Source organism: Branchiostoma floridae, chromosome 14, assembly GCF_000003815.2.
Source record: "Branchiostoma floridae strain S238N-H82 chromosome 14, Bfl_VNyyK, whole genome shotgun sequence".
NCBI lineage: Eukaryota > Metazoa > Chordata > Leptocardii > Amphioxiformes > Branchiostomatidae > Branchiostoma > Branchiostoma floridae.
The window spans coordinates 5,462,012-5,480,637 of record NC_049992.1 but is presented as its reverse complement, the minus strand read 5'-3'; the positions used below and the strand labels follow the sequence as shown (position 1 = coordinate 5,480,637).

At 39.4% G+C, this 18,626-nt stretch overlaps 2 protein-coding genes across 3 annotated transcripts; both read right to left on the bottom strand.

Moving 5' to 3' along the window:
* Nucleotides 1-10,133: 10,133 nt before the first annotated feature.
* Nucleotides 10,134-14,496, bottom strand: LOC118430739 (glutamate receptor ionotropic, kainate 2-like). 2 transcript variants are annotated; one of them, XM_035841747.1, is made up of 6 exons: nucleotides 14,273-14,496; nucleotides 13,542-13,687; nucleotides 13,001-13,113; nucleotides 12,408-12,537; nucleotides 11,161-11,253; nucleotides 10,134-10,544 (listed from the first exon to the last, which is right to left on the bottom strand). In XM_035841747.1, the coding sequence occupies exons 1-6, from the start codon at nucleotides 14,460-14,462 to the stop codon at nucleotides 10,428-10,430; spliced, it is 789 nt and encodes a 262-aa protein (XP_035697640.1). In that variant the 5' UTR covers nucleotides 14,463-14,496; the 3' UTR covers nucleotides 10,134-10,427. The 2 variants fall into 2 exon arrangements, with proteins under 2 accessions (XP_035697640.1, XP_035697639.1); XM_035841746.1 differs by having other exon boundaries at nucleotides 10,135-10,544; nucleotides 11,134-11,253.
* Nucleotides 14,497-14,962: 466 nt separating this feature from the next.
* On the bottom strand, nucleotides 14,963-17,750 carry LOC118430038 (glutamate receptor ionotropic, delta-1-like). The gene is made up of 4 exons (XM_035840743.1): nucleotides 17,709-17,750; nucleotides 16,805-16,996; nucleotides 16,247-16,408; nucleotides 14,963-15,199 (listed from the first exon to the last, which is right to left on the bottom strand). The coding sequence occupies exons 1-4, from the start codon at nucleotides 17,748-17,750 to the stop codon at nucleotides 14,963-14,965; spliced, it is 633 nt and encodes a 210-aa protein (XP_035696636.1).
* Nucleotides 17,751-18,626: the final 876 nt, after the last annotated feature.

The following is an 18,626-nucleotide window of genomic DNA, read 5'->3' as shown; positions in this document are numbered from 1 at the left end:
GAACTGACCCCGGAGTTGCCGAAACACATAAAATCCCAGATATCTAAAAACATATCTAAATTCAGCATAACGCTCACCAATCAAAATGGAAATTATAGAAAACTTAGAAAAACTAACTTTGTCCAGTATACAATGGAAATGTGCAAAATACCAACCTCGTAATCAAACCATCGGGAGTTCACCGCTATGTCTACGGGAGTGTGGGAGCAGACCATCCGCCCAGTTCAACAGCACTCGCCGGGGAATGTTTACGGGGTTGGTTAAAGTTTCAGTGCCAGCTGAAAATACATGCTAACAGAAACAGGCTTTTGATCAGCAGATTGGGATGACTAAAGCGCCCCTACGCCGACGGGATGATAATGGTAACCAGGCTACCAAATTACTGAAATATTTGTAGATATTGCATAATTTTCCTATATACAGCATCTTTCATTCATAAACCGTCAGCTATATCCTTGCACAAGCTTTTAAGCTTGTACAAGACTATTATAACAGATTACTTCTGAATCGATTTTTGCAGTGCATTTCCGAATGTAATCTGAAGCAACCCAAATTCAAGGTCAAAGCAGGAACAAATTGGTTTCTATCTCATCCATTATAGCTTTTAAAAGATCATTTCCATTCTTCAACCATGTTAAAGCAGATTTGTACTAGCTTGGCGTTCAACACTGCCTCTCTCGCTGGATTTTCAGCGGCTCTGTTAAATTTTATTTACTTTCAAGTACACCAACGAGGTTCAGACCCAAGGCGTGTATTTTGAAGTGCCATTCGAAAATATCGAAATGATTTTCTTGCCCCACCAGTAGATCTTCCCTAAAACGTATTTTTCTAAAGGGATTTTCACAATACTATATACTGAAATTGCAAACTAGAAATTCTGTACTCAGTCCGCCTGTCTACATCGGTTACAGGACGTTTCGCCACATTGTCAGTTCGCTTTAGTATGTTTCGTCACATAGCAAGTTGTTTCGTCATGGACCCAAGTAAAATGTAAAGTTTTCAACATAGATCAAAATGTAGGAACTAGGAAATGTTGACATATGACTTAATCGTACTGAACCGTACTGAAACGGTTGAACCAAATGAATTATTCGTGGTAGCGTATGCTTATCTCACAGTGCCAGTAGTCTTAGGCATTCATCTTTGCCACTCAAAGAACCCACAGACCTGTCCAAAACTACTCAAGAGAACCAGAAAACGTGATGGCAGCTATACAAAGCTGCTACGTGCTGCCCTAAATGTCTGCTGTAAAAATTATCCCATAAAGGAACTGCTTTATGAGGCCCCCATCACTGAAGTCATATTTGAGAAAAGGATAACGTTACGTTTCGCTGAACATTCCTGGATGAGCAAATGAATTTACTTCTGTGGGCACCAAAGTCAGGCCTGGGTGACTGCCAAGCTGGGCTATGTGGGATAGAAAGGGCTGGAGGACAAAGGCATTGAGGCCTCCATTACTAGTGAACATTTGAAAGAAGGATACGTTTCGCTGGACATGGAGCGAAGGGAATGTCATCAGTAATGTACTTCTGTGGGCACCAAAGTATGGCCATACAAACATATCAGCCTATTTGACGATCTGCCAAACTGAGCTATATGAGATAGAAAGGGCTGGAGGACAAAGGCAGTGAGCACTTAAAGTTTTGACCACCAAATGATGATGATGGGGATATCTATCGCATATCGCATAAGACTCTGGGCCCCATTTTCCCCGTTTGAAATTTTCTACTGAATATGACTGAAGCAAAACGACTTTCTCCAACCGTTAAAATCCAACCCGAAGGCAGATGTATTACGTTCCGTTAGGTTGAGCCAGGTTTATGTTCAGTGGAATGGATTTGACGTGCTGACATTCAAGCCGCCGGTACGAGATAAAATGTTCATGTTCACGTACGGAATAGATTAGATTACTATTCCTTCGGCGAAAGAAATACCATGCACATACGTCTTGCGGCAAGTTCTTCTTCTTTCATTGCATTAAAAAGCAGTATCAAGATGTTCATTCTGTTTCTTTAATATTATATAATTGTACAAGTTCATAAAAACATGTAGATGATTAGAACTGGTAATTTTGGCAGAACAAGAGGGAGCCTAATGGTATGAATGTTATGAAAATCATATTTTTTTCTTAGCTTTGCCATCTGGCCTCTTACATATATACACATCAATGACCCAGCATCATCATCACCATTACAATCAAGGCACGTTTAACGTACTTCCATCACTGCACATTTATGTTGTACATGAGAGCCAAAGCCAAGTTTTATTGCCAGCTATGAAAAAGGTCACACTCGGGTGCTCCACCATCTTCATCAGTCCAGATCCCTCTATCTGGATAAATGCCAACAAGAGTCATTGCCCTTTACGCCAAAATTTCATCAAAACTCAGTCACTCAACCAACTGGATATGATTTGGGAAACGGTTTTGACCGTTTCCAAAATTGCATATCCAGTTTGATGCCTTGAGTAACTGCTTTTTGCGTATCTTATTACCTGGATGTCTATCCTTCATCGACGTGTCATTTCATATTTTGGCACATAAATGTGTACAGTACAGCCCAGGCAACACCAAGTCTCTCTATCTGTGCAAAATGCAGCAATTCTCGCGGGCTGTTACTGCCATCGCGCTAGGAAGTCTGCATATAGAAACAAACGGACTCCAAATATAACAACATGCCATTTCAGTGGTCTGGACTGTAAACCGACGTATCCGTGTCTGTAAGCGAAATCATATTACAACACATTTTAACATTTTAAACATGTGTTGCGGTCAGTGGGCTATATATTAATTATTAACTACCACAATGGGCTTGATCCCTGAATACAACGTACAGTAATGGATGGAACATGTACCTCGTTTGCCGCATGCGGTGATCAAAGGCGTAACTACTCTCTATCCTTTGTAATCGGAAAGCACCACAGCAAAACATAAATTTATCATCATTTAGGGAAGTATTGGCAGCTGAAAACATTTTTTGGTAATCCATCATTTCAATGAATTTGACCGGAAACTGTCAAAGCTTGTCCTGAACGGCTTCGTGATGAAATTATATTTTATTTTTCCGAAGTTTGATATTCTCACTGAATGACTTTGCACTGCAGATATGGGTGGACTCCTCTTGTAATTGCCCAGAGGATGGCGACAGATTGTCGAAACGTCTATTCACTTATTGTTGGATGCTGCGCCTGATATGGTTCTGATAAGCTGATCAACAGCACCGCACCTGGCATAGGTGAATGCATTTTTTCCATCATACTTTCAAGTGAATAGAATCGAGTGAGTATGCAGCGTTGAAAGCAGTTTATATGCATCATTGCAGCTAAATCTCTGACAGCCGCAATACAGCTCTCCTCTCAGATGTGGAGATTTCTTTGCTTTAAATGGCCAGAGGTTTGTTGCAGTGCGGTGTATGTGCACCGATAATAGCGGAACCGTATTTTACCCGTGGCATTTACTTTGTCTCACACGCGTCATCCTGGCTAATGAAAAGTCTCTTGTTCAAAATGTTTGCAGTGCAGGCACGTGCTTGCTAATACATGATTTATCAGATTCTAACGGCCATGACCTAGATACGTCCAGCAGGGATACAAAGTTGTTTCGTTGTGAGGGCCTAAATTAAGGGCAATATATTTTAACAGCAGGAGAAATTTTTCCCAGAGAAACAGCTATCCCTTAAGTATCTAGCCTCCATTGCAGTCTTCGAACGGGGCTGTTTTTTTGTGGGGGGGGGGGGGGGCTGATTTGTTCGCTATTTTCAACGTTGGCTAGGCTCTCTTGTACCGGGAAAGGGAGTTTGCCGACGGAGGGAGTTTGTTGAGGAAGGAAGTTTGCTGTGAAAGCGAGTTTCGCCCAGTCTAGACCTGGCAGAAGAGAACCTAGCCAACGTTGACAATCGCGAACCAACCCCCCACCAGCCCTTAATTAAAAACCAGGCCCGTTCGAAGACTGCAACGGAGACTACTAAGTATCACCCTTTGATTAGGCTAAGGTATATGTCAACCGGGGTCGGCTCTGCAATGATAACGGATTGGTTTTAACGCCACGGCTTAAGGCCATTAGGTCAGGCTTATTCCATTATATGGATGACATGACACGAGCACCCGAAGACTCTGGCGACGATGTGTTCGACGATGAGCAAAGAAATTGGGGCTTTGTAATAAGATCTAAGTGGTGAGAAATGTTGAACAAACGACTGAACACACAGAGTATTATTCTATATACATGTACTATATAGAATAGTATACTATGTACATTCTATGTACAATTTTTTGCAACATTTTCTATGAAAAAAGTAGGAGACTTGATAAAGACGTGAGTCGTATAATCATGTTTGTGTGGTCTTATCAATAGCAGTCTTTTTTCAACTTAAAATGTTATACTAATCTGTATAACATAGTGATGGTAAGTAATAGTCCCCTTTCGATATTTCATATATAAGTGCCAAACGGAGCCCCCCATCTATCTTATCTTCCAGACCAGAGTCTTCACGAACCTCAAGGGTAAAGGCTTAACGGCATGTCTGGACTAAGATGAAGTTATTGAACTTCAACGTACGTACAGCAATAGTGCCCTCTCGCACAGGGCTGATCCCGCAGCAACACAAATGCATTACGATATCAACCCTGCCATTCCAGTCTCAGCCAACTGTCGGCGAGTCAGAGAAATTCCTTCGTGTTGGCAAAAGGCACCATAAGAGATTAATATCCAACAGCACGATGGCATTAAGTTTCACAGTTCTATCAGTCCAGTCTTGTTTATCAGGTACCAAATCGGCAGAGGCATCGTTATTGTCTTGTTATTGGCATACAAGCTCCTTCATAAGCAAGACGCATACCATACTAATACTACTTCATTTATATGAATTGTAGGGTTGACATCGTAAGCATTTGCGTGGGAAGGTGAGCCATGGTAGTGCTTGTCGTAGTTTACAGTATCAATCAACTGGGATGGCTGTTCGAGTAACACTGATTATAGTGGAATAAGCATATATCGTTCACACGACTAGATTAGCTCATCCTTTTAGGAAGCTTAAAGGCCATGTCATTAGTCAATACCATATCTGTACGTAAGTGATTGAAATGATAACCATTAGATTACCATTTCTTTGCAAGTCGCGATCAAATATTTTTACTTAAAATTCATCTAGGAAGATCGATTACTTCCATGCAATATCAAACCTTAAAGTATGGTCACCAGGTTCATATATTGTCCCCTGTTATGTAAATCCCCCTACAATTGTGGAAAATCTAAAAAAAAGCAATGCATATTTTAACCGTTTACGATATGTCAATGGTAAACCCACAATTACGATATTGAGGTTCCGAGATTGGTGATTATTGTAGCCATGTAGATATTTTTGTACATCTTAGAATTCTATCCTTGCCCCTACCAAGGGATACACCATGCTAGACAGTACTGTGAACTCCTTATATACAAGATTACATCGAAACTTGGATATTGTGCTTTCTATCATTTTGAAGAAAGCAGCTATACATACTGTTTAAATAGCATATCCCGTGCAAGAAAATATAACATGGCACACAATCCGCGAAAAGATTAACAATATTTCACTACACATTGCATAATCTTACCTTAATTCTTGATATGTCTCAACAAATGCTGCAAAATCGGCGGAAGTAGCAATTTTAGCAGGCCATAGTTACGAGCCAACGGTACTGGGGAGGGCCCAAATGTTCCTGTAGGTAATCACAGTCAGTACTGCCAGCTATGGATGGTAAACTGACGACCCCACAGTTCCATGGATTGCAGAGGAGGTGGTTTGTCGTCTGCCGAAGGGTCTTCAATCATAGTACGCTGGAGTAAGTGACAACCTCATACATACACAACTATGGTGGTCCCCCGTGGTACTAGGTGCTCCTCAGACAACCGTAAATGATTCAGAGTCTGATATTGATTAACTGCGGTCAGAGCGCTGTCAGCGTGGCCAGGCCGCATGGCTCCCCACTGTTATATTTACGTATGGCACAGTCTGCATTCTGTTGTCAGTCTGCTGTGTTTGTTCAGGTTTCTAAAAAAAATCTCCTGTTTGTATTTCCTTCTCCCGATTGGTGGATCGGGAAGTCAAAACAAGTGCGCATGACGTTATTGATAAAAATAAATAATATTGTGATTGTAATTTTTATTACGGAATTAATTTGAAAAATCATTTCTATTGGATGATGTTTACTTTTTGACCCTATTATTTATTTTCCTTTATAACATATTTATACATAATGTATTAAACTACTCAGCCTTTAGGCTGCGATGTTTTACAGATAAATCATTCTCATCTATTCTCATCTATTTTTAACCTTAAACAGTATAACTTCAGATGGTCTACCATGTTTGATTCTAACTGTGCTAATGTTGTCGATTTTTAAACGATGGTGACGACTGGAAACGCGTAGGCTTCTGATGTATTTCAACGGCATTTAAATCGGTGCTAACTGCTGTCCATATTTTATTTAGTGATAAAATCTTGACCTGGGACCCCGCCTACTGGAAAAGATTGGAATTACACCAAATTGTGCGCCAAAAAGTAATTTTATTTGTTAAGATAAGCACATCCTGTCAAATATAATATAACATGCCAAAAAGCATGAGAGACGCAATTTGAAAATGATACTCTATTTATCGTATTGTTCATACTATATTTGAATTAGCACTACATAATGACTTTACCCCGTGTTCGCTATACTAAATATGTAAAATGCCAGTTTTGACACTATGTGATTTTTGGCGGATATTTGTTGTTCCGTCAAGGAAATGCAGTACAGTTTAATCGTTGACTAAACAAATTTGATAAAAACGAGAATTTGATAAGATCCGATTAACGAAACAATCACACAAAGAAGCACCGAAAGAACAATTAAACGCATCCTTTGATATTCAATTCAGAGGAATTAATATGATAGTCAAGAGAATTGTTAAAGACCACGTGAAAGCAAAATCGTCATATCCTTTGAGCTGTGTACCTGCCACCGCATCAAATCTGAACAGTTTGTAATGATGATGTCATATTTATGTCAGATCAGTCCCTAAGTGATATGTTTTTGTATAACCTGCAATTCTGCCATTGTCATACCGTTATCTATCCTCCACTAGGCATTCCGGGAGCGGAGATTGCAGACTTCGGCAAAAAAAATCGGGAAATTAGCCAGGGTAGTCAGTCCATGCTAAGGTTAATGTTTTCTCTCCGATCGGCCAACTCCTCTGGTAGCAAACCCCCCCCCCCCCCCCCCGACAAATTATCTTCCCAAAATAGACAGCGTGGTCAGTCTGGTGGAGACTAACCGTCATCCATCTAGAGACACCGCGGTGCATCATGATGAAACATTGTATGTTGTCACATCTTCAATTTATAGAAACACAATTATACAACGCAAAAATCTGCTTGTGAATTCATAAATATGTTCTCTTTCATTTTCACATACAATATAACAATGCACATAATGCCTTCAATATGAATCATTGAGTTTCCATTGAAATAAACTATGTGATATAATGCTCAACTTAAACAATGTAACTTCTACTTATTGATTTTCCGTGCCCGTGTCTGCACTACAGGAACAAATTGCTCTCTTCCACTGACGGGTGAAGGTCGACCCCAGCAATGTCAATTAATCCCCAACTGTAAAAGATCACCGATTATCTATTCCTTCTGTCGACTGAAGCTCGATAAACGCAGCATTACGCTATATCAAGCATATCTTTGATTGTTTTGCTTCTTTGTCCGCTTTACAAATTCGTTTTCGCAACCTGGATATTAAAGTAGGATACTTAATAATGCAGGCAGATGTCATCTGTATATAATTATGATAGTGTGGTCTTTCTTATCAACAGCAGTCTTCCTTTAACTTTAAACGAGGAGGGGGTTTGTTTAAAGGACTACAGCTTGGTAGCCGCCATGCTAGATAGAGATGCCTGGTCGGACTTTGTTAATGGCACCTCATATGAAGATTAACTGAGCACGTTATACTAATCTGTATACCATAATGACGCTAAGTAATAGTTCAATACTACAAAGTGGTAAACGGAGAACAACCCCCCCCCCCCCCCCATTTCTTTCACCTTCCAGACCAGTGTCTTCCCAGATCCCTAGGGTGAAGGCTAGAGCATGTCTGGACTAAGATGAAGTTATTGGACTTCAGCGTACGTACAGCCATGGCATCCTCCCACGCAGGGCAGATCTCAGCAACACAAATGCAGAAGCTCGATGAATGCAGCCTTACGTAACCCGGCTTAATCTGGCCTCCGCCGGTCAGAACCGGTGGAGCTTGGAATCGATGGATAACATCTCGAAGTCAACAGAAACGTAAACATCCTATTCCTGTTAGTTTATGCTACGTGTAAGGTTGACCATTTATCCTCAGCAGACTAAGAACTGTTTGCTACCATGGTGTTCAAGGTGCGATGACCACTGGTCTATAATAAGTTTCCAAAAATCCTATATCCCTATTGGACTGATTTTCACACTGATAAGAGGCATTGAGCAAGGTGATAGTTTTTTCTCGAGTTTGAGGTGAACGGCCAGAAGGTATTAGGAAGAGGCCAAATCAGTTCCTTACAGCGAGGAGAGATTATTTAGATTTATTGAATTTGCAGACAATGCCATATATATGGCTAAATCAGGTAGCTTAGCTGATATCGGGTGCCAACACATATGTACGTTTATACATCTCATAGAATACACATAACTAACTCAACTTAACGCATACTTCAACAATTCTCCAACCTTCTTTTGTAGCAAATAAGTTAGACTTGATATATAGGCTTGTTTAGCACAAGCTAAAGCCTTACTCGCTTGAACATCTTTATCATCAACTACACGGTGTACGGCCCTTTTGGCACGTAAAATCAAAATCTCATGACATATTGGTCAAATAAAATACGATTTTGTATGTATGTGTAAATGCACTTCCCAGCGTATATGTAATTATAAATGATTATTTGCTGACGATGAAATAGGTATACAATGCAGCATATATAAACGCTAACACAGGGAATTGCTGTACATTTATTGCTATGTATTTATTGCATAATCTTGATTGTACCAGATGAGAACATAGTTATTGCAATTCTATAATACTTCCCATATCAGAATAGAATTGATAACATCATCAGCCCTTTAATTATGATATGTGTTTGCGAACATTGTTCATGCCATACAATAAGAATAAAACTTTATCTAAGGCTGTATCCTTATATAAATGTCTTATGGTGAGTCTGGAAAGTCCTTAGTATGCACGCTGCTTTCGTTGTCCCTCGTGGCCGCATGTGTCGATGGGGACATGTGAAAACATTTGTATCGAGCAGGCATACAACGCTTTTAAATGGCCTCCTATGCAGCTAGCTGCCATCGCATTTATTATTGGGCTACACTGATACGCCATTTTCAACATTGAATTCTTTCATGCCGAGAGATGATGTCCACGGCGCCCCCTGTATTAGGCAATCAATGTTTAAAATTGCGAACGAGCCCATTCCCCCATAAAACTGGTAGTCATATCATTGTCGTCGTAACTGTATTCTAGGACATCATCAGAACTGGGTCTTCCTACTCCACCACTCAGAAACTACACGATAAAATCAAAACCAGGGCCTGCGGCTACACCCTTGTGGAATCGGTCATCAGCTTCCCGTTGTCATGGTAACTCTATGGGTTAAGACATGTGTGTCACAATATCAGCTTGTAGGCTCCACTTGGTCTTTCAGGTAGATTCTGGAATGATTCACGTGTACAAACGGCGACGTTAGTTCAATGCCCATAGGGTACCTCCAATGGCAATGTCTCTTCAAAGTTTCTCCATCATCTCGAGATAATCAATTTTCCATCCAGCCTTGCATTCCTCTGATAGTATGTCCTTTTGGTATCCCATCGTTTGATCGTACTACTAATGACGTAGGTAAGTTTTCTCCTAAGATATGTAATATCTATGTTACTTACGTTGTTTACAGCGTAGGATCAACGTTTTTACGTATAAATTTAGATTCGTTACAAAATCCGTTAACAGTTGATAAGCTACCAGAGATCACTGGGTTAGATATGTAATATATATGGCCTCCTTCGGTCAATAATGACCAACACCAACTGTGGCTAAAGATATGTGTAAATGTTCGTGATACCACCCTTACCAGTATAAGATGGTAATGATATCTGTTATTTCGCTGTAGGCAATACTTTACAAGCTGTAGTCCTGTTTATGTTACCAGGCACCGAATAAAATTAAAACAAGTCCATGCTCACTGTGGTCTTCACTGTAGTTTGGCGCTGTGCCACATGCTGCAAATAGACCTAACCATCTCTGTCGCCGTGCAGTGAAGGCACGAATTCCTGAAGGATTTCATTCTAGGTATCTGTACGTCGTTGGGACGTGTACTTTTTACATTGTGCATTTGTGCATCAGTTGTCCGTTTTCTGATGGCTTTATCTCTGAATAGTGATACGAATTTCTCCTTGTTCCGCCAGTTGAAGACACTCCCTGAGAATAGCGTGATCCTTGGGCTGTTGAGGCCGTTTGTTGTGATCATTCACGTCTGGGCTCTGTAAAAATCACAGAGATATAAATTAGCAAAATGTAGAACGTTAACATAATAATTTAATTGTTCACCTAAGTTTTCTAAGTGCCGGCATGCCATCATGTAGAGTATCTTTCAAACGGTTGTCAGCATTTTACGTAGACAGTACATGATATAAAAAAACACCAGTAATAAGTATTACGTTTTGTATATTTGTGATAGAGGATTGATAAATACTATAACTTTAAAATCAGCAGAAGGCAAGCGTTATTTCACCTCTCAATTTTACAGGAAACGGGTCACTAGTGTTTTGCAGCGAGCGCAAAATTCTCACTTGCTCTGTCATATACTACCATTATTATCATTACTAAATCAACTTGAAGAAACCATGCATTATAGAGGACTTTGGAAAATTCGTCTTCCACTCGGTCAAAAAAGTTAGGTCAAGCACAACAAAAATATTTCAGAGTGTATTTTAACATCAATTTTAGGTCTTTATATCATTTTCATTATTCTTAAATGTACATGTCTTCTTGTACTTGCAATTAGCTCTCAAACTTGTGTTTGCAACAAACCTCTCCTTAAATTAAGTTATGAACACACTGTACGCGTACCTTAAGGCTTTCAGGGTCGCTGCTAACCTTTTTGATGCGATGGTTTCTGTGCCAGGAGATTTCAGCAACGGCTACCATCAGTCCAATCACCAAGCCAGAGAACAGAAGGTAGAAAACACCCTGTGGGGAGATGAAAATTCATCATCATCATCATCATCGTCCACTGTGTTCTGTCTCTACAGTCTTTGAAGAGTCCTGTAGATGCATTCAGTCTTTGCTTACAGATTTAAATTACCTGTATGTATTTCATGTCTGTCTGTAAGTATCATATTAACTAAACGCTTTTGAGTAATTGAAAACTAGTCAATTTTTTTCAAACGTCATTAAATTTGCTTGCATTTATGTTTAGCCAATGAGGGCTATATTCTATTTGACTAAAAGATCCTAATTCATTCCTGAATTCCTCTCAGCGGACTGCAAATGTAAATGATTAGCATAAGTGCGGTCCAAAACGTAATGTTTTGTAATAAGTACAAGAATGTCTGTCACCTTCTTCAGGGCAATTCTGATCAGTACAATGTTGACCTGTCAGAATTGCCCTGAAGGTGACAGACGGTCAGCGAAACGTCGGTTAGAATAAAGCAATGGCTATGTGAAAAGACTCTCTTCATTTAGTGACGTACCAACTTGATGAAACTATTCACGAATGACTATTGTCACTACTCGTAGGACCGTACTTAGACGTAAATTATTGACGTTTTGCGATCGCATCATTACATGCGACAGGACAGCTGCAGTGTGGAATAGAACGAGTCAGAATTGCTATGAGGAACGTTAGCTGTTGATTGTACGTAGTTAGTAGCTGATTGTGAATGAAGGACCTTGTTATCGATAAACCAAATCGAGGATACATCCTGATTTACAACAATAAACGTTGCAACAATTTAGATTTAGATTTATTGAAATTGCAGACAATGCATTAAATGGCAAACCCAGGCAGCGTAGCGCTGATATTGGGTGCCAACATATAGTTACATAGTATTTACACTTCTCATGGAATACACATAATCGATTCAAATGGTTAACGTATACTTCAAGTAAAACAACAAGATTAAGCATTAAGACAGCCTTCTTGAGTAGAAAGTTAAACTTTATATATATATATATACATATGTATAGGTTTTAAAATTGGAGTCAGAGGTCTAGTCTCTGTACTATTCCAATCTTTAACTATTAAGTTAAAGATTGGAATCAACAGTAGATTGATCTGAGTGGTTTATCTGGAAGACCCGTTGTGTGGAGGAAATGTAGGTTTCAAGTTACAGAACACAGACCTGAAAGTCCTGCAGGGTTAGCCCACTGGCTTCCATGCTGCTCTCGGAACCGTCCAGCGAGCACCCAGCAGCCGGCCACCAGCGGTCTTTCAGTGCGTTAATCCTCCCCATCTCCCGTAATTGTAGAATTCTGCTCCCAAAACGACAGGAAGAAGACCACGGTACATCCAGTTCAAAAGATACAATATAACAAAGTTCTGCTGCAGTACCAAGGTCACATACTAGGGGGGGGGCTTTTACCTTTTTCTTTCCAACACCTACCCACATACCAAATATCATCGTAATCCATCCAGAGGTTCTTGAGTTATTCTGACTACAAAAATCCGAAAAACACAAACAGACAGACACACCCAAAACCATATCTCCATTTTCATATATATAATTAAAGGTATTGACCGTGGCATCATACCAACATGCTACTATAGCTAGTTTCCATAAATCAGTTAACAGTTTCAGCAAATACATAAATCGATGTATAAGGTATACAAATGTTTAATGACTAAATTCAGCTAATCAACCAAACCAAATGTCTGTAGAGGTGTCTCTATGTATTAAAGGACAATGTGAATGGTATATAACACATTTTGGCTTACCCTACTGATAGTTTCTTTGCCCAATGGCTGCCATTTCTTGTCGCTATTCCGTAGCCCCCAAATAAAAACGGTGCACCAACCATTGTCAGCGCACAATCAGGATCTTTCATGGCCTGGTGAGGGGAAAAGACAAACATTTTATGCAAAATGCACAAATGTAGAATCAATGCACATAATAAATCCATAAGATATTTTTGCACAATGATTACATTTACGCCCATTAACACACACCGTATGAAATGTAACATATGCGTAATAACTTTGCAGACAAATATGTAGTATTGTAAATTGTATTTTTTACTAAGCTTCCGATGAGAATTAGTCCTTTTTAACGAAGTCCGACATTTTGAAATCGATTGCAGCAATTAGCAATCCCTATCTTTGTACACATTTTTCTTCTTAACCTTAGATATCTATTAACAGACGTCCATGCTAGCAACCGTCATCTGTGCAACTTTACCATTCATCTCTTATTTGTTTTTATTTATTCTAGAATATATTTATTGCTTCAGTCATATCATAAGTAGATTGATATCCTCACCTCATAAACGAAATACGTCCCATCCACGATGAAGGCATATCCGCCTTTCTTGGCTCGCTTCATCCCCTCCTCTAATGTGCTGACGAAGCTGTCGTCTGGTTTAGCTGTCATGCCATGCCACAGTCTCTCGTAGGTTGAACTCGTCCCTTACAGAATAAGATTTATAGAAAATTCGAGGTAAGCACTCGTGTTAAATGACAGTTATAAACTTCGACAAAGATTCGAATAAAATACTTGATATTTTACAGGATATCAAGTTATATCACGTACTAGTAATAGCAGCATTTGGCTGTTTAATGCACCATGCCATGACAGTTGAATACCCTGTTGTCAGTAAACACTTATATATATATATATATATATATATTACTGAGTAAAAGATCTAGATAGTGTAACACTTTTTCAATTATGTGACTTGACCCTCATACTTTAACCTTCACCAACAATCAATCTACATCAGGGCTTTGCAAACGCCTCTTAGATGGGAGACGGGGGACGCTATAGGCGTTCTGCAGGTTAAAATGCAGAGTCTTATGCCCAATCTGCAAACCTAATGTAGGTGATGTACATCACACAAGGGATTTTCTTTCACGAGAATGTGTGTTAAAATTTGTTTGACTTTTTCATTGTGCTTAAGAGTACAATTCAATTTTGTCAACGCGTTTCATTCATCCACACAAAAATGTTACCTATTCCATCATCTTCAGATTACACTACAATCAGACACATACCTATCTGGCTCTTGAAGAAATCGTACAGCGACCCGTGGTTGACAATGCCGTACTTGACCTTGGTTTGCGAGGCGAGGTCGTCCAGAGACGTGACGGGGTGCTTGAGGCGTTTGACGGTGAGGAAAGCCGTGAGGTTGGCGGTGTAAGTGGACACGACAATCAGCACGAACAGCCACCAGAACCCTGCCATGATCCTTGTGGAGAGAGATCTTGGTGGTGGCTCCCCTCCTACAAATAGATGAAGTTTTCTTCTTCTTTTTTTTTAGGGAAACATTTTGCGTATCACAGTGGCCATGCAAAAAAGGCGTTAAGCAATGATGATAGAAGGCAGTAATTAGACACTACTGTATAGCTATTTATCAACGGACTGACTTTTTGCATCAACACCAGATGTAGGCGTGGAGCCAGTTTCGAGTTTGACTAGGTAGAGGTACCGTTGTTTGTACCTAAACCGCCAATGCATGTAATTAACTTATAGATGTAATCGTAAACAAATAAATGTAAAAGCTTCATGACTTTTTGTGCCTTTATACTAGAATATACGCCATGGTAACTACATTCTATATTACCAGACATTTCCTGACATTTGCTTTCTAATTTAAGATATCGCCCTGGAAAGAAAGTATTTAAACCAGCCATACAGACAAAATGCAATGACATTGGAGATGATCGCCTCTTGTTATCAATGAGTTATTTGAAGAAGAGTGTCCTATAAAGCACCAGAAGCTCAAATTTGCTGTCAACAAAAAATGAGAGCTCACCTTTCCGCATCATGGACCAGTAGACGAACCAGAGGCTGTTCCTGAGGTTGAAGGCCCTGTCGTTGTCGGCATGTCTGTCCCCGGCGTTCATCTTCAGCCTGAGTCTGCTGGTCAGGAACAGCAGGATCCCCACCGTGAACATGCTGACTGCGATACACAGCCACACCTGCCGGACATGAACAGATTCTCATTGACGCTCTTTAGGTAATCAAACTAATAACGGGATCTCAAAAAGCTTGGTGAAGTCATTGAGTCTAAGTGCACCAAATTAAAAGTATATTCCAACAATCTGAACAGCTTGGAATTTAGATAGACATTTTCCTATAACACTTTTTCGCTAAGCAACCGTACAATGACCGAAGTTGTATTTGTGTGACTTGATGTCATGATTGGAATGTGATTTCAGTTGTCAAAGTATGATTTAAAACGCAAGAAAACACCTTATTGAAAAATGGTAACAAAGTTATATGCATCTCGTTGAGCAACCTGTAAAATCCCAACGATCACAGTACTGCCTCCATCTCTAACCCTAACCCTAACCCAACCCTAACCCCAACCCAGTCCTAACCCTAACCGAAACTAACCTAACCTAACCCTACCATAACCATAATCATTACCATAACCCTACGATAACCCTACGATAACCCTAACCCTTAAATGACCCTAACCTAACCATAACCCTAACCCAACCCTTACCCCAACCTAACTTACCTTACCCTATCATAACCATAACCATAACCCTAAGATAACCCAAACGGAAACCCTTACCAGGGCTCGAAATACTTGGTGCATGTGCACCCAGGTGCAACCAAAATTGGAGCTGTGCATCCAATGATTTTCTGTAGTTTATATTTTGTTAGGTTTATGTATGTAAAGATATCATATCAAAGTATACAATTATACATCATATTCTTGACATCTAAGTGTTAGAAAGATAATAAAAATGTCTGTCATGGTACTTGTTTAAGAATTTGACAGATTGTAACTAAGTGTTATTTTTAGGTTATAACTTGAATTTAAGTGGTGCACCCAAAACATTTTGGTGCACCCAATCTTTCAAGCTGGGTGCACCAGTGCACCTAATCCCAAAAATGAATTTCGAGCCCTGCTTACCCAAACCCTAAAATAACCCTAACCCTAACCCTAACCCTAACCCTAGCCTAACCCTAACCTAACGATAACCCACATTCAGGGTGTGTCGATGGTTACATACCTTCCACTGGAAAGGGTGCACAAAGGCGAGCAAGTCCCTATCCTGTTCCGATGGTTTGCGCATTACCAGTACATTGCCGTACTCCATGAACGGTTTGGTGAAGTCCACTGCTTTCTCCCGCAGTGACGTAATGGACAATGCCGAGACGGCCAGGTCAGCCTTCTACAAGTAAAGGTTCATTACAAAATGAAGCTCTAATTTTCGTTGGTAATAATGTAATGAAGATAGGTGTTTTGCATACAGAAGGTCAATTTAGGTCATTTTTGTTCGATGTTTTCCTGGAGCTATTAGATGACCAACTTTTAAATGTAAAACTTGTTAAGGCTTGTTTACCAACATATTTCGTTTTCAATCATTTACATTTGACACATAAAGGCAAACAAATACGAGAAACAAAGTCAAATGTCTTATCCCATATTACCCTACAGTTTAGGAGCATCAACATTTTGTAGTATGGTTGCATACAGCGGATCGATTGCAACACTATTATAGATTAGAGATTTTGTTTATTTTTTCCACCACTCAATATGTCATATATTTGAAGACAAATAAACTCACCCCGGAAGTTAGTTCACCAATGACCCCTGACCAGGTCCCGTCAGGCAATTCGTTTCCGGAAATCCCATCCGGAGTTTCGTACAGTTCGTAGTTGAAGTTCATAATCTTGGACAACTCTTCCAAAAGACTGATGCAGAATCCAACCCACTCATTTCCTATAGGGCTAGATGCTTTTACCACAAATGGATGTCTCTGTATTGAAGAAATAGATATTATGTACATAATTAAAGTACAAACAAGTAATATGATAACAAGTAAATCTCATTCCGATGAATTCCCAGAAGCTGCTATACAAATAGAGGACTATGCGATATTACGTCAAGGTTCAACGTAGAACATGTAATAAAGTAACTATGATAAGTTTTATTATAAAAGATAATATTTGCGACAAAGCAATAGTTTATGTGTAAATTTTTATTGTGAAAATTAAGCTACAATAGATTTTCAAAGATTGTAACAAATTTAGCAAAAAATAATAATTAATTAATATTGTTACAAGCAATCCTCTGTTCTTCACAAAACTAGTTATGGGCCTTTTACAGAGGCTTTCAATAGGCTTTTTACAGAGCTTTAAGTTCATAACTGAAAAATATTGTAAAGCCTCAGAGTCAAAATTTCAACACAGTAAGTGTCCTACAGCCCTTCATGGGAGGAATTCTACTTATTTGCAGTCTTCATACCAAAGATAACATGGCAATTCGAGTCACTATAATCAGTTGAGCCATAAAACCGATAGCTCCAATCGGGGAGTGAGGCAGAAGACGAAACCACCCATCAAGTGCCTCCACATAAACTCACAGCCAGGGGCTTCTTCAACAAAAGACTGGTATCTTCACGGTATATCAAATATCATCTTCGAATCAATATTACTTATTCTTAAATGGTTCATCAATAAATGTCTTACCTCGAAAACAGCCACGCGTAGGATGTTACCAGATTCCTCCATGGCTTTGTGGAACAATCTCTTTTGCCAGAGGCACAATATCCCCTTTAAAAATTGTTAAGTCTTCTTTCTGAAATAGAAAAAAAGGAGCACGTATACTATATTGTGATTCTAAACGGAAACTGTAAGGTAATAAATGAAGCGGTAACATCGCATTACCTTCACCTGCGCGTTGCTCCCTTATGGCTAAACGCTCGTCCACAAGATCAATATTTATGTACCTTTGAGACAAATACGTCCTATTTGAAGATGTCATTAACGTACGTTTTGTAAAGCCCTTGAAGAAAAAAAATCCCTGAAGAATGTTACTGTCGATTAAGAAACAGAAATACTTTAGAATTACATTGGCTGAGAAAAATTTTGTACTGATACTACCCATTTATCTTTATTTTAGATATTATATGCTTACTGTTGCAACTGACAACGCTATATGTCACACTGTATATTGACTTGCACTTCGTAAAGAATGTAAATATAAATCAGATTGTCTTACAATGAAAGTTGATCAAATTTAGTATAGATCGGTAAATAACTACACTTATCAAATAGGAAATAACAGTTGATCTTCTATACATAACTACATCGATAGTGTTGCCAATGCCGCTAGTATTTGATATATTTACTGGATCACGTATTCTCATCCGATTCCATCTAAGGGAAGCATGATTGATTTTAGAAGAGGCAGAATCGGTTTTTATTGGTTGTAGGACGTGACGGAATTAAGGTCACGGTTGGATAAAATCTATAAAGGAAAAATGACCGCGCAGCAGGGTCAGGGGTCAATTAACGTTCGACTATAGATGTAGATAACCGGCGCGCTTGTGCTTAATTTGTCAATGTCGCCTGTAGACCGCTATTTGAGAAACACTAGCCTAAAGT

Bases quoted from the DNA above. Each gene is read 5' to 3' on its own strand.
- LOC118430038 (XM_035840743.1), bottom strand. From the start codon at position 17,750: ATGGAGGAATCTGGTAACATCCTACGCGTGGCTGTTTTCGAG. The intron at 16,997-17,708 runs GTAAGACATTTA...TCTTCAATACAG, and splicing joins TACGCGTGGCTGTTTTCGAG to AGACATCCATTTGTGGTAAA. The intron at 16,409-16,804 runs GTGAGTTTATTT...CTTTACTTGTAG, and splicing joins TTGGTGAACTAACTTCCGGG to AAGGCTGACCTGGCCGTCTC.
- LOC118430739 (XM_035841746.1), bottom strand. From the start codon at position 14,462: ATGGCAGGGTTCTGGTGGCTGTTCGTGCTGATTGTCGTGTCCACTTAC. The intron at 12,538-13,000 runs GTAAGCCAAAAT...TTTTGGGAGCAG, and splicing joins GCAAAGAAACTATCAGTAGG to AATTCTACAATTACGGGAGA. The intron at 11,254-12,407 runs GTCTGTGTTCTG...ATCTCCCCACAG, and splicing joins TAACCCTGCAGGACTTTCAG to GGTGTTTTCTACCTTCTGTT.